This window comes from Dermacentor variabilis, chromosome 7 (assembly GCF_050947875.1).
Source record: "Dermacentor variabilis isolate Ectoservices chromosome 7, ASM5094787v1, whole genome shotgun sequence".
Lineage (NCBI taxonomy): Eukaryota > Metazoa > Arthropoda > Arachnida > Ixodida > Ixodidae > Dermacentor > Dermacentor variabilis.
The window spans coordinates 114,556,265-114,572,400 of NC_134574.1; the positions used below are offsets into that span (position 1 = coordinate 114,556,265).

Sequence of the window (16,136 nt, forward strand, 5' to 3'; positions counted from 1 at the left end):
TGTCGGAGATGCGAGAAATGCACCATCACATGATCATGAAAGGACACTACGTCGTGTTTCAGTGGCTGCCTGGTCATTGCGGTATCTCCGGCAACGACCTCGCTGACGAAGCTGCTAGGAAAGCCCACGAAGGAGCAACCCTCGTTTCTGTACCTTTATCGCGGACCGACGCAGCCCAACACTTAGGCAAGCTAGCGCACTCTTTTGACATTGGAAAAGTGGCACACACCTGAATTCACTCAACATCGATTGCATTCCCTCGATCCCTCTATGCATGCAACTGCGGCTGTTACCAGGTCTTCTGCGAAATGAGGAAACAGTGCTGTGCCGCTTACGTTTGGGCATCGCATTCACCAGTGCATATGCATTTTTGATTGGAATGGCTGATAGCGCCGAGTGCAATGCCTGCGGTGTCGAGGAAACCATAGAACACCTAATGTGCTACTGCCCATCTTTTGAAGATGAAAGGCAAGACCTCTGCAGAGCTCTCAATCAGCTAGATGGAAAGCCGTTCATCTTGAACAAGATCTTGGGACCATGGCCTCGCATATCGCAGCTACAAAAGGCCACAAAAGCGCTGCTGCGATATTTGAAAGATACCGGATTGAGTCAGCGTCTGTGATCCAGACTGAGTGACCGACTGATATCCCCAGTGGACTTTCTCTTCTTTCAATCTTTCCGTCCCCCTTTCCCCAGTGTAGGGTAGCCAACCGGGCTCAGTCCTGGTTAACCTCCCTACCTTTCATTTATCATTTTCTCTCTTTTTCTTAATTCATGCCCTTTTTTTAATTGCACGAAAGCTACTGCACTAAGATAGTATACTAGTACATACTTAAAAAGCACAATTTTGTACTACGATAATAATCAATCATTCAAATTTTTATTGTAGTGCCCAGGAACAGCTAGAGAGCCTTTGTACTGGTGCACTTAACGAGCACTATGTGAGACAAAATGTAGAGAAAACATGAATGTAGTAGACAAAAAAATGGAAGATAAACAAATAGGGAAAAAAGGAAACGCGGAAAAGTAAAAGGGAGTTAATCCTACGTGATTATCTACAGATACACAAAACACAGGAAATGAACTCTGAAGTATGTTTTGGAGTCGAGTCTTATTAGCACAATCTTGTAACAAGCCCAGGCAACGAATGTGGAATGCTACCTATACTGTTGCGGCACAAACAAATGCATATGATCAAGAAGCTTTAAGGAATGTATAATGTCATGGACCACCTTATACAGGAACAAAAGGTGCGATTAATTAAGACTTGAATCTAGAGGTGCGAGTTGAAGTATAATTGAGAAGGCTCAATTGTGGTCGCCAGAATGGCAAAAGTGGTGCTTGAAGATAGACATCAATTTATTCTGGATGCGTTCAATGAGGTCAGAATTAGATTTGCTCATTGCACCCCCCTCCTACAGAGGCATACTCTAGTAGTTGGAGGCACACAGCAGAATTTCAGAAACACAACAGGTGAGTGGAAATCGTGCAATATACGGCATGCAATTCCAAGAGCGTGAAGGGCATCTTGTGTAATTATCTATACGAAGAAAAGCTTAGCATTTTGTCGAAGTACACACCTAGATCTTTCATTTCATCCATCCTAAGGAGCGGAGCATCATGTAGAGTGTAGCAAAATTTCACATGGTGCGTTTTGTGCATATAACTTAATGCCATAGTGTTGGAAGCATTTAAGAGTACTTACTGTTTCTGCACCAGTTTGAGAGAGAAAAAATGTCTTTTTGGAAGTCGATGCAGTGGTGAACACTGTTGACAGTCTGAAATAGTTTTAAGTTGTCGGCACACAAAGTCATGCTGTTCATTTATTAAAATGCTCTTAGCACTAACAGAAAGCGAGGAATCAAATACCGATTCAAACACCTGACGCACTGAAGAGGATAGATATAGGTCGGCAGTTCGTAACTGCACATCTAGCACCTGATTTGTGCATGGGCAATGTTCATGCTACCTTCCGAGTACTAGAAAAGGTACTAGACTTTAGGGAACTATTGAAGATGCTTGTGAGAACGAGGAACAAGTATGCTTCCATACGTCTTAAACCCTTTCAGACACCACTTTATCCCGTTGACTGAAAAGTTGCTTTCACCACATCTCTTGCACCCTCAGAATCGTAGAAAGTGTACAGCTGCAGCAAATATTAAGAATTTTCAATTGTTTAGCGAGTTTTGTCAAGTTTACAAAATTTTGACTCCATGCGAAAACTCACTACAGGAACACAAAATATGAAAACATGTACTATTTCGTGTTTTGAAAATCTTGAAAAGCACTTATCCAGCCACTTGACAATTATGCCTGGTGCACGACATTGTAAAAAACAATGAAAGAAGTGAACCCGCTACATACAACATACTGACACAGAGTAACAACACCCAGCCGTCTACCTTCCCACTCATTTTGTTCAAACATTCTGCACATTATTCAAAATTGCAGCACAGTTCCAATAATAAGTGTTTCAAGATGTATGAAACACATTTTAAATACCATTACTTTCATCAGTGCTTTTGCTATTGATGCACGCTCCTGCTGTGCCCAATTGTGTAGACAGCGTCTCAAAGGGTTAAGCTCTGTGGAGGAAATACCATCAACACCACAAGAAAGGGAAAGTTTAAGGCAAAGTTCAAGGCATTTCGTATACTTGGAAACGAGGTTTTCATTGACTGTTAGCATACACTACGCCAGACTGAGAAGGAAGGTTACTTGAAGCATATTTCACACCATATAGCAAACAGAAATGTTCTGCAAAGGCATCAGCAGTGTTCGAGACAACACCACTATTTTCATGAAGAAGACGTACATCTTTGGCACTCCTTTTAGAAGAAAGAGCCCACAAAGCTCCAGAAATATTTTGAATTATGTGTCACGCTGGCTTCAACACAATCAATGTGGTCAAAGTGATGATTCTAATAATAATAATAATAATAATAATAATAATCTTAGTGGTAACTTGGCACACTAGACTAAAGAGAAGGCTGATGCCTGTATGTTAGAGCATCTGATAACCAGCCATCTAAAGCAGGAATTTGCAGATGCAGAAGACACTTCCTTCCCCTCCACGTGCACACACACTTGCTCAATAACACAGCACGGCACACACGCACACATTCGACAGGTGCACAACACACAGGAGTGCCAATGAAGTCTGGTTCCAAGGAAGGAGAATCCAAATCGCCAGGGGGGTGGAGAGAAAGCTCTGCATGCCAGATATAATCATGGAGTTGTGGTGTCGGGCCATAGAGGCGTGATGAGGGCTCAGGCTGTGCTGACCACTTGTTCAGACGAACTGAAGAAAGATTAGTGCTGTCCAGAGAGACGTCAAACACCCTGCAGTATAGACTAGTGCAATGTTGTGTTGGTATTGCAGGGTGTGCTACTTGAGGGGTTTGAGGCAATCCTCGAAGGCTGGCATGAGCTTGTGACAACCGAAAAGACAGGAGTAAAGGGTGCGTATTGTCTGGCGCTGAACAAGCTTAAGTTTGTTAGCGTCGCGAGTTTGGTACGGGAACTATACTGATGAGCAGTACTCAAGTTGTGACAGAATGATAGAAGTGTAGAGTGCTCGGAAAACCTTAGGTCATCAGGGAAGGGAGACACGAGACACAAACCCAAGAAAGGGCCGGTGCTTACATACAGTACTGGTGACATATGCGGAAAAGTTGAGAGAACAGCTAAATGCTACACCCAGAATGGGAAGGGCCCGAACAGTCTTTACAGAAGTGCCTCCAAGGAAGAAGGTTGGACGTGCAGCAGTTTCGTTGTGGCTGATACGCATGGCAGCACTTTTTACGGTGCTACTACGAAGTTTGATATTGTAGGCCCAGTCGTTCACCTTTACGGAATGTATTTATTGTAAGCACATATGCTGTGCATCGGCATTGTTGTTGTGGAAGCGTTAACTTGTTAATCAAACACATTCTGCGCAGATGCATTAGTAACTTGGTTTTGAGTAGATCTTTGTCCTGACTACAATTTATAGTATCGCAGCAAGAAACATTTTACTAGGGGCTGAAGGCATACTGACTGCACAAAACAGTGATGACACCTTTTCACCTTCCCCACAATGCACTCACACCATCTACACTTTCCATAAGCAAAAAGTGAGATAAAAAATCAATTACAGTTTCATTGACTCAGTATTTGCTGCTTCTGAAGCGGGCATCGAAGCAATCGTGGCATACGCTGCTACATGCATAGGTCTTGCATGATGCAGGTCCTGCTATGTACTGCACACAGGGCACACGTTGCAAACAGATAATTTCTTTTTGCAGTGCTCAACTATAACGACACACTGACTCAAACATGACTGCGTTGTCACGTATGCTTCAGTGCGTCAGTGTTCTTGATTGCTACACGAGCGATTTATGCCCAACAAGCCCAAAAGACGGACGCACTAGAAAGAAGTGAGTGAATGAGTACAGTGAACTTGTACTGAACTGGATTCACATGCCGAATAGAAGAGCGCAGTGTCAGCTGAAACAGGCGGCACGGCTGATTATGTAAGTACTTCCAACAGTTCGGCTACTAGTGTATTTCGCTTTCGGAAGTTATCTTTACCACTGGAAACAGCGCAGAGCTTGCCCGTTAAACTTGAGTCAACCGACACCACACGAAACACGCCGCGGTTGACCAACCCAACTTCCACACGGTTCATTCACCACATCACAGGTCACACGAAGTCAAGAGTGCCATATTTTAAATCACTGCAGCACCAAACGGACCTGAAAATTCATTTCCTTCGACAGAGTTTCTCAGGTGACTTCGTTCACTCGCCAGTTACGAACTCGATGGACGCGCTAGGCCTACGCGTAACGTAAACAACATCGGCGATAGGCGAGTGTTGATTATCCAGACTTCGGAGCTCGTAAACATGTTTTGAGCACAACAAAATACACACACAACAAGCACGGACGTTGCGGTAATCGTGATTCGGTTGGCTGTTTTAGCAGACGATCGCACTGAGCCCGGCGGAACCCAGTGGGCAGGTTGGATTAGTCGGCGTCGTTCGAAGTCGCTTCGGATCCACGTCGCACTGCCACAACCCACGGTCGTCGGTCGGTTGATCGTGTCGTTGTCGGCCTACTTTTACAACACTGTCTTTCAGGAACACTGTCGCGCGCGTCGTGCGTCTAAAACACTCGGACGATCGTTGGTGCCGGCGTCTCCGCACGGTCGGCCATTACAGGCCTAGCAGCCGGAGGCTCCGCAGCCTCCGATTGGTTGACGCCTGCGAGGCGTCGCAGCCTCCCATTGGTGCACGCCGGCGCAGCTTCGCCGCGCGCCGGCAAACTTCTAGCATCGGCAGTAGACATAATCGCTGCGCGACGTTCCGCTTCAGCGAGTTCCCGACCGACGCTTTGACGCATTTGACCCTTCGGCGCGCGCCGAAGCTTTCCAGCGCGTGCCAGTGGTTGGGGCATAACTCTATGCCTGCAACACGCGCTAAGAAGCCGCGTCCGTAGTGCCTAGGCAGAGTCATATATTCAAGGAGCAAAAGCCTCCAAATTTTCTCTCTCGCGCCTGCGCACAAACGGCTGACGATCCCTCAAATGAACGTCTCGTGTATGCGCGTGGCGACAGCGTTCTAAACAAAAAAAGCAGCAACAGCAAAGTTTTAAATAAAGGTAACGCGAACAAGACAGATTAAATGTGGAGACGAAATACACTGCAAATGGAGTCGACATATTTTAGAGTGTGGTTTTTTAACAGATATTTTTATAATGTCGACAGCGCCCTCTTTGTACACGCGCTTTGAGAAGCAAGAAAGTGCCGCAGCGACGTTCCTGACTGCATGTTTCATGGCGGCTTTGTTGCTGCCGTAGGGTTCGCTTGCAGTGTCTCTGTGTTTTACTGCGCACCCCGTAGCTTTCCCTTGTTATTTCTAACATCCTGTAAAGGACCGTTTTTCTTTGTCGTCGCCGCCGAGCGATTCCGTAAATACACCCTCCAATGGAGCAGGATACGCCGGCGATAACCTGCAACATCAGGGGTTGCCCCAACGAATTCGGTCTGAGCGATCCGGCTCACCTGCTGTACGTGTGCACTGCGGATGACATCCAGTGCAAGGCATGGCTGGCCGTGATACCCAAAGTCTCGCTGAGAGACGTGGGTGAGAGACTGTGCGTGTGCTCGTTGCATTTCGAGGATGGAGTCAACGTCAGCGGCGACATCGTGCCGACCATCTTCCCGCCCGTGCCTGTTGCGGTCTCGATTACGAGCGACCTACCACAACCGAGCGCGTCGCGTGCAGGGCAGCCAGCTGGGGTCGGACCGGCGATCAGGATTAAGCAGGAACCCGTTGACGTAAGTTGTCGCTCACCACGAAGCCGAGAACGTGGCGTTTACGAAGCACGGCGCGATTGTGTTCGCCCTTGTTTTTACGCGTTCCGTCATGTCGGACGAGGGAGGGCGAAATGACGGCTGTCTTTCCCCCGTTCGAAATACGGAAGCGTTGCGCAAATGTTTGGATGCTTATCTTTGCCCTTTAGCCTGCATTACCGATGGGTTCAGCAATTGACACTGTCTCCATAGGCTGCACTGTGCCATCAAAACGGGGAAAAAAAGCAAAAGGAAGTGGGGGGGGGGGGGATTTTCCGCGTGATGAAATCGGGCATGTGTTAGCCAAAATAAATAAGGCGTCTTGCTCTTTGCTAAGCGAAATTGTCAGGTTTGAGCGTGTGATCGGCAATATAAAATTGAAAGTGAACTTAATGTTTATCAGCTCCAGACGAGCACTCGAAAAACAGTGCTTTGCTTTCTCCAGGGGAAGGCGGAAATTCCGCCTCGCAAATCGTCCATCAACAGAACTGTGCGAAGCGATTAGGAGCGGGAGGTGAAATCCCTTGAATGTTTGTATTGCGTTAACCTGGTTGTCAATTATTGACTGATATTGGCCTTATTGTGTCTCACTTCAGCGAGTTTGCCGCAGCCGTGGCCTCGTCTTTGAGTGTCCGCCTGGGCTGCGGGAGGCCGTGTGTTCAAAACCACGCGGCCGCCGGGTACTCACCGCCTATCCAAATGGACACAGACGTGCCCCGGCATCACACTGTCGTTTCTTCCGGGGTGAATTGCGCCATGCAAATGCCGTTGAAACCTGCGGGCACAAGCAAACCCTGATAGAGGGGGAGATGCAACTCCGCACCGTGTGCCCCGACGTCGGCACAAACCCCACGCAGTGTTTATACCTGCAGCTCAACTCAACATTGCGGGTTTGAGCGCTCGTCGGCCGTTTTCGAAAGCGACATTTGCTTTTTCACTTGAAACAGACATGTCCACTTGTCGAAACGTTGGCTCCCGCTTTTACCCTGCTCTCGTTTTGCTCATTTCTTTTGTGTGTGTCCTCTGCGGCGCAGCTGCAGAAAGCAGCCGTTCAGGGAGGATTGCCGCGTGTTTGCCTGCTCATGCCTCCGATCATGCTCAATCATGCATACGTGGTCATCTGTGCCTATCAACCTTTTTTCAGTCATCATTTTTTTTTTCTGCAGTGGAGTCCGTTTTTGGGACATCAAATCTTGGCGAACCGGTCTATGCCAAATCAGTATTAAAAATTTTACATTCCATGATTGTCATAGGCATAAAACACTAACTTTTGTTTTCTTTTTTTCAGTTAAGAAAAACATGTTTATATCTTACTTCTTGGTCTAATGAACAGTGGTTACGAAAGGGGTGTGTTTACCAGTAAAAGACAAGTACCATTTCAACAATGGTACTTGTCTTTTACTGGTAAACGTTATATAAAAACAATACGATTGTATACATAGACAAAAAAAGAGAGAGAGGGAGAATGGGGGCGGAATGAGGGACCAGCACAAGATGTCCGCCGCCTTACTACGGCATGACATGTGTAGGGTTAAGATTCGGGAACCCTAGTTTTTTTTTTGAAGAAGATGGATGGATACCACGCTGCTCGCTGATCCGGCAGACACTGAATTATTGCGACTTCTACTATCTCCTGTGTTCACTGGCACTTTGCTTTGTGTACAATATGATAGTGCACTTGTCGAATAGTTCCTTGCATCCATCCACATGTGTTAGTGCATTTACCAATTTGTCGGCATAACCTCTTGTCGAAATATTGGCTCCAGTTTGTTCGTTGACTTGTTCGATCCCTTGTTCGATGACTGTTGATCACTTCATGTCTCCATCTTCCTGTGAAACTCTGTTTGCTCTCAGTTTTCTTGAATTGAGGAACATTCAGAATGTCTATTATCCCCTTTCGTACCGGGAACATGCTGTTGGTAGCACGGGCTACTTAATTTGGCTATTTTTGGTCATAATTTGGAATATGCAGCTAAAACTCGACTTAACGATACCCGATTTTATGAAGTTCCAGATCTAACAAAGAAATTTCCATTCCCCAGCAGGTGCCCATAGGGTTCAATGTTGTCATCAACCCGAATTAACGAAACTAAATTGGTTGGCTGTACTCGATTTAATGAAGTGTTTCTTGAAATAATTGAGTAAAGAAAACGGTGATTTCTTTCTAATTTTGACACAGATGGGTTTTTCTTCAAGCATGTGCTCTAAGGCGAACATGGTAAAACATCTAGGCGCCCTAGTCGCGGCCCTAGCTTTATTTTGACGAGGCTGCGCGCCGTGCCCATGCACGTAACTGCGGATAGGCTAAACACTAGCCTCAGTAGGGGCGGCGGTGGTTGCTTTTATTATTTCATGGTTTGTGCAACAGATGGCTTGATTAGTTAGCGGCAAATATGATGCTGCAGTAGCTTTTGGATGTTACTACATTACAATTCTTATATTTCGAAGGACCGAAAAATTCCTTTCTCAATTTTACAAACTGCCATATTTAACGAAATAATTTGAGCGCGGTCATCACTTCGCTAAATCGAGTGTCACCTGTTCTGGACTTGGAAGAGGTTAGAAAGTTATGTCGAGCAATGCTAGCTTTGAAGGTTACATTTCTGCTCTTGCCACTGGCACTGATTATGGTGAGGTCTAATGGAGTCTGGCCACTAGGCATCGTGGTTTGGGGGTAATCAGGATGAAAATAAAATATGGCAGAGATTTCAAGTAGTTGTAAGAAATAGGTGCTCAACAAGTGGCATTCTTCGTAAAAAAATGCCAAGAGCAAGCTTCAGCTTGTCAATGGTACATTGCATTTTCTAGCGGTGAAATTTTTATTTCAGTGCTTATTATGCTTTTGGTTGATTGCACACATATCCATGGGACAGCGCAAGCAGATGCGAATTTATTCTTTCTGAGGAGGTAATACACCTTGTTAAGTGAGGTGTTTCAAAATAATTTTGTCATTCTTGGTCGGAATTTTGGATAATAGTGTGGCACGGAAGCGGCTAAATGAATCCCAATTGCTTAAAATTAATCCAGAGCCTTCCACCACGGTATCTTTCATGACCTCAGTGTAGCTTAGGGATGTTTTAAGCCCACAAACGATTCAATCAGTGAACCTCGACTGCTGTTTACATTTTGTTTTGTATAGCCAACTAGGCCGGCCAATCCCACATCAACGTAGTGCTACAAACATTATATACTGTTATGCAAGGTCAGTGTCTGTGATAGACGTGAAAGAATGGCATCCTGAAACTTGTTACAGTGGAAAAGACACTCAACCATGTGAAGAAACGAGTGGACAAGAAAAAAAAAGTGCCTCTCTCAATGAAGTTCATTCAGGGAAGAAAAGTACAACCAACCACAAAATTTTACGGGGCACGAAATCTGAGAAAAAGCTGAATATCTACGCAGCCTCGCACCGCAGCCTGGTAGTCGCATTTACTTCCTCTACCAGTATAGATGGACAGCATTGTGATGTTCAGTTTTACTGACTACTATTGCAAGCTGCTTGGAAGTTGAACGTTTACGGATATACCGTGGGCCGTAAGTTTTGAGGTTGGCTGTACACTCTCGAAGGAAGGTGCTGGTTTGTGCAAACACGGGAACAAGCCAGGTAGCAATGGAAATGACATTACCAGCATACCTGCCTATTCCAACACAGCCGCGAATAATCAATCTTATCTGCAGTGCGAGGCCCCAGACCGATTGCTGAAATGTCACGTTTCTTTCTGATGTAGTGAAAAGTTACATCCTTAAACACCCTTGTTTTTTTTTTTCTTTTCTTGTCACAGGACTATGACCAAGCAGCACAGCCATCTTCTGATATGGAAGACAGTGAGCATTTTGACAGCCCTGCTGCATTTGAGGTAAGCCACCTAACAAGACGCGCTTGCTTAGATTGCTGTCGCTTGAACCTGTGGTCTTCGATCCAAACTCTACTGAACCCGGAGGGTTGCTGTAGTGGTGCTGCAAAAGTGATGCAGGTCCAACAAGTGCATGAATGCACAGAATGAGCACTCTGTGGTAAACCTATATGCAGTGAACCACTACCAGTTTAGTCTTTCATTGCACTATTTGTGGGTGCACCCTGTTGCGCTCCGAGTATCCTATTCGTTTAATTTATTTATGTAATACCGCCAGCTGCTTTTTAGCAGCAATAGCAGTGGTGACAACTCAGAATCAATATTTTGATTGGTTGTGAGAAATATGAAGATACAAAACAATTTTGGAATCAAAGTGATGCAAAACTTGTCTGATGTAACGATGTGCAGTAAAAGCTCGGTAATTCAAATTGAATTTAATTCAAATTGCGAAGCCAGTTCTAATTAAACAAAATTTGAACTTGTGAAAGTGGGCAAGATATAGAGGTGTTTGGGACCCAGAGGGCATGAAAAACATTTATTAGCACAAGAAATCGGTGATCACTTGCTGCTCTGTTTTTTTTTTTTTTTTCTGTGAAGGCCATAGTTGCTGCATTCTGCTCCATTGCAGAAATGCAACACAGTCGTCCTACAGTCTTACGGTCGTCTTACAGTTATCCATGCACAGGCACCACCTCCTCCTCCTCTCATCATAGTCTTCACCACCCATCCCTTCGATGACTGTCTGCCTGCCTCCTACTTTAGCGATAATGTCTTCATCCATTAGGGCACTGCCCACTGATGCACCACTGTCGACTTCGGCATGATCACTAAAAGTGACATGGTGAATTACGGTATGCATCACTGCAGGCACGAGCTCCTCAGCCCCGTTGTCGCCACTTCCTTGTACAGTTCCAGCTGCAGAACCACAGTGGCGGAAACAGTTCATAATTGTACCGGCCGTAAATTGATCGCAAGCCCGCATCAACATGTGCATAGCAATGAGTAGCAAAACTACGTAGTTCTTTTTGCTACCTACTCACAAAATCATTCTTACAAGCATGTGGCACCTGTAGAAACATTTACTGTTTCTGATAATGCCATGACCCATTGGCTGTACGACTGCAGTTGTGTTGGAGAAAAACCAATCTCGTGGCTCTCTGCTCAACTTCGACCTTGTATGCTGAACAGTTGTCGGCCATGAGAAGGGCTTGTCTGCTGCGGCGTTCCATTCTTCTGTCAAACCTGAGTAGCCACTTACAGCGCAGCCATCATTCACACTTTAGCGTTGGTGGTGCATATTCTGTCTGCAACGTCCAAATGTTTTCAAAGCACTGGGGTTTGTGTGCCTTCGCAATCACAAAGAGCGGGACTTTTTCCATCCCAGGCAACAAGGAGCCACGCTCTTTGCTGTGCTTTCCGCCAACACAGATGCCCCCTTTGTAAGTGATGTTCTTATCTTGCTGAAGTTTGAAAGCCAACGCTGTCTCGTCAGTGTTAAAGATATCACTTGACGAGTAGCTGTCCAGGAACTGCCACAGGGTGCTGCTTCTCCGTGTCGCGCATATGTTAGTGTGCATTTTTTTTGCCTTGCCAGATATTGTGTGGAAGACAAGGTGATGTCCTTCCCTGAAGCGATGGAACCTGATGCCTTCGGAGGCGATGAAGTCTCGGGCGTCCAAGCGCTGGGTGAAATTGGCCACCTTTGCCATGATTAAGGGTCTTCTCAAAGCAGAGTTCTGGCTTTCATTTCTTTGACCCGCTTAATCACATCACTCTCAAGTTCAAGGCACTTAGCTGTTTGTAGCCTTTTTTGGCTGCTGGCAATATCTTCGGCTTGGTATGCATCTTCGATGCTCTTTCTGTTGCTGATGTAGGTAGACAATATGCTCTGTGGCGTGCCATGTTTCTTGCAATTTCAAGCTTGCTTGTTTTTTTCCTTCGTTCGCTTCTTACTGAAACTCTGCCTTCTCCATCACAGTACTTTCCCCACGAGGAAATCTCGCAGCTTTGATGCAGACACAATGCAGTAGCACTACTACCGCCACCAACATGCAAGATGGCTGGACATAAAGTGATGGTGTTGATGGTGATGTGGCTATTCTCATTGACCTACGTGCCGGAACAACGGGAATGCCACCTATTCTTCAGCCGTAAAAGGTTTCAGTGGTGGTTTACAATTTTTGAGTGAACTAATAGGTTGCATTAAACATGGACTTCTATGCACTGTAGACTGAACCGCGGTAACCGGTTCGAATTCTCGAAAAATTTCGAATTACTGTGTGGTGAATTAACCAGCTTTTACTGTATTAGCATTAGCTGATGACACACGAGCGGCAATGTTGTCTTTAGTGAGCTCACGGTGGTCACAAGAATGAAGGCAATTTTCGAGGCCTGTTGAGGGAAGAACGTTCATGAGCATTGTATGCTCAGATATATATGATACATATATAAAAATTTATGGCCATCCACTGTGCGTATGATATGTGTAAAGCGAAGCTATACTGAAGCGGTTGAAAGCAAGGTACGATATATGAGGCTTCATGTAAATTGGGATCTTGTGCATTTCATACATGGCTAAACATAACACACATATGAAATCGGCAACAGAGAGAGAGCAATCTTTAGCTAACATGTATCCATCTTTGACACTTAAGGTATGAAAAGTAATTGAGTATAATGCAAACAAGGAAAGCAACAAATCTGAGAGAGAGTAATCTTTGGTGCAATTTGTATCCATCTTGGATGCTATTGCCATGAAAAAAAAAAACATAAAAGTGGGAGTGGGCATTAGCTGATAAAAACAAAACACAAGCAGTGTACAAGCAATGGATTGCAGATTTCAATATAAATAAAGCAGCAATGTCAAGTAACTAACTGTTATCCAGAAGTGCCATGCATACTTGCTAAATCTACTACACTTTACCCCAGAAACAATACAGATCTCTTTGGAAACCCTTTGGAAACGCTTGTTTCAAAGCAAGGAAAATGGCAACGGTTAACAAGTTGAACAGAATATAGAGGTAACAGGGACAAAAGGACGATAAATGCAACGAAGAGAAAATTAAGCCTGGAAAGAGGGGAAAAAAAAGAAAAAGAAGGCCAGTTGGTGCCCTCATGTTGCATTGCTTTTAAAACTGCCCAGCACAATAGCCCATTTGCTATGATGTTGCACTGCTGGGTTTTTCTAGGAGGGAGGGGAGAATGCAGATACGCTTGTGTGCTTTCATTTAGATCCATGTTGAAGAACTTTAGGTGGTCAAAATTAATCTGGAGTGCCCCACTACAGTGTGCCTCACAATCAAGCATTGCACGCGTAATGCGAAGACATGGGATCATTCCCTACCTTCAGCAAGTTGTTTTTTTCACCCGCTTTCATTTCCATTAATTTATAATTTCTTTAATTCAATTTTAGGTACAAGTAATTTCCCCTGCGTTGCCCTTGGTGTCATTGTTGGTTGGCATCTTATGATGTGATTAATAAAAAATTGGGCCCCTCAGTTAACCCTCTTTCTTAGTGTTGCGCTCAAGCTGCTCGAATGGCATTCTATATGCGTATAACCACATGCATTTTGCTTCGGCCTCCTAATAGTCCTTGGAAACTTCTTGACGGCTTAGACCAGTTTATACTATAACATAATCTATGTGCCTGAGATATTGTCCTATTTGGTGACATTAACACTCCCGGAATTGACTGGTCGTCGCTCTCACTTTGCGATCGTGCTGCTGCACTAAGCCAAAAACTTGTTGCCTTTACATTTTCTCTTGGCTTAATGCAAGTCATTCATGATCCCACTGGTGGTGTTGCTGTGCTGGATTTTGTCTTTCTCAGCACTGATGTAGTCAACACGGGTTACAAGTGGGATCTATTTGAACGTATCTTGGTTCGTAATGCTGTTTTTCTTTCTCTCAACCGGCCGATCCATAACCAAAATTTTACATGTTCCATCTTTAAAGATATTTTAAAGGATGATGATGTTCGTATCATAGACGAGTTGTCAAGTAATTTTTGTGCATTTTCAGTACTCAGTGCTTCTAGTGAGGTTAATGCACTTGTGGCTTATGTTGAAAACATTGTAAAATAATCTATAGACTGCTTTGTTCCACTAAAAACTAAGAAAAAACCAATAATCTTCCCTGGATGAACCGTGAACTACTGTACTTATGGTGGTGGGCTAACAGACTCCTTTGAAGGGGTGCTGAACCACCCCTTGGGCTTGGTGAAAAAACATAGCCTGCGGATAGCATACGCTACTGTGACCATCTCGGCCAAGTTTTGTTATCGTATGCAGCATGTGGAGCTTGTAAGGGGAGTTCAAAGTCACCTTTCTCTCAGATGCTCTCTTTTCAACAGAAGCCTGCTCCTCCTTCTCTTCTGAGCGTTTTACTTCTTAATAAAGCAAATTCTCATATGCGGCTGCTATTGGCCAATAGCTGACGTCAGTCAAGAAGGGTGCTTGGATCAGTGCACTTCTTCCTGCTGTTACGGTGTATATTTACTGATGAAGTTCAATAAACAGGCTGAACTTAGTGAAAATGTGCTTTCAAATTTCGATACTAAGCACGTACTTCCGGAAGAAGCCCACTATTGTCTAATCACGTACAGTCGGCTGCGGCCATCTACATAGGAATTAAACTTTGGCCACCCTGCTTATCGGTGTCGTAGTTGGCGGGTCTCGCTAATTTTCACTAGTTTTGAATGCTCAACTAGCTGCGAACCATACAAACATTAAGAGTAGATCACACGTACGCTTGCCAGTGCGCACTCACTCCTGGCCGCTCCTGGTTAGACACCTTGGCAGACTAATTGATAGCGCTTAAAAAATGTACAAGTTGGGTATGGCTACTATCCGTCGGTCAAGCTGGTGAAGGACAAAGCCGGTCCGCACCACGTAGCATGGTCAGACTTTAGCATATACATGTGAGCACGTGCTCAAGCCTTGTCATGCACTATGCAAATGCTGCGCATACGCACTACCGTTGTATGTAGCTGCAGTCTTCTACGTAGCGTAGATACCGCGGCCGCCGTGGTGTGCCGCTACGAGTTCACTGGCTAAGCACACTACAGATCACTGAGGACAGCCGTGTTTGGCTTACATTTGGCACATTGTAAACACCAAAATTGGAAGTAGTGGCATCTATGTTAACATCCAAAAGCAAATTTTAACTGTGCACCATGGTGACATTTAGAAGGCGGACCGTTGTGGGCACGCCCTACTCCGCCATAGCCTTCGCAGTGCAAGGCATTGAAAAGGAACGGGAGCACAGTGAAGAGGGTGTTTTGTTCCCAATAACTCTGCTTCCGCTGAATTCATTGAAGTACTTTTTGCAGTAAACTATTTCTGAAATAGCCTGTTTTAAGTTCGGGTGCACTTATCCTCTTCAATAAAAAATGGTTCAAGGCCCCTTCAAGCACTCCAACAATTTTCAAGCATGTATTATGTTTGCACAGGCAAAAGAAGAACAACAAAAAGCCATCTCGGCTACCTAAGCTCCTTAAATGTAACCACATCTTTTGAAATCAAGAACGGTAATAGCAATGATCCATTGGAGATTTCAGAAGAGTTTAATACTTAGTTTGTCTTTCTTTGCTTCGAATGATTCTAGCGTTACAACATTCACGACTAAGAATTATTTGTAATTGATACCGTCATTAGCTTAGAAGTTGTTTTGAACCTGGTAATGAATTTAGATACTGCAGGACCTCCCAGGCCTGATGGAATTCCCATTTCCATTTATTTTCTTGTATGACGAACTGTAAAAATCTAGGTAACACTTTCTTATATTTCAGAAGTCCCTGAATAGTGGTGTTGTTCCTTCTTCCTGGAAAAGAGCAAACACACCTCATAGTAAATCAGGTAGCAGAAAGCTTTTATCAAACTATAGGCCTATTGCTTTAACTTCAACCTCTTGTAAGATACTTGAGCACAAGGTGTCTACCAAATGGGAAAA

At 44.6% G+C, this 16,136-nt stretch overlaps 1 protein-coding gene across 1 annotated transcript in view; it reads left to right on the plus strand.

Annotated features, from left to right (window-relative positions):
- Window positions 1–5,790: 5,790 nt before the first annotated feature.
- The window catches only part of LOC142587793 (uncharacterized), a 30,309-nt gene continuing 19,963 nt past the window's right edge, over window positions 5,791–16,136 (plus strand). Inside the window, exons 1-2 of the mRNA XM_075699061.1 lie at window positions 5,791–6,318; window positions 10,116–10,190. Coding sequence (XP_075555176.1) covers window positions 5,965–6,318; window positions 10,116–10,190 — 429 coding nt within the window. The 5' untranslated portion in view covers window positions 5,791–5,964. The remainder of the gene's footprint in view (window positions 6,319–10,115; window positions 10,191–16,136) is intronic.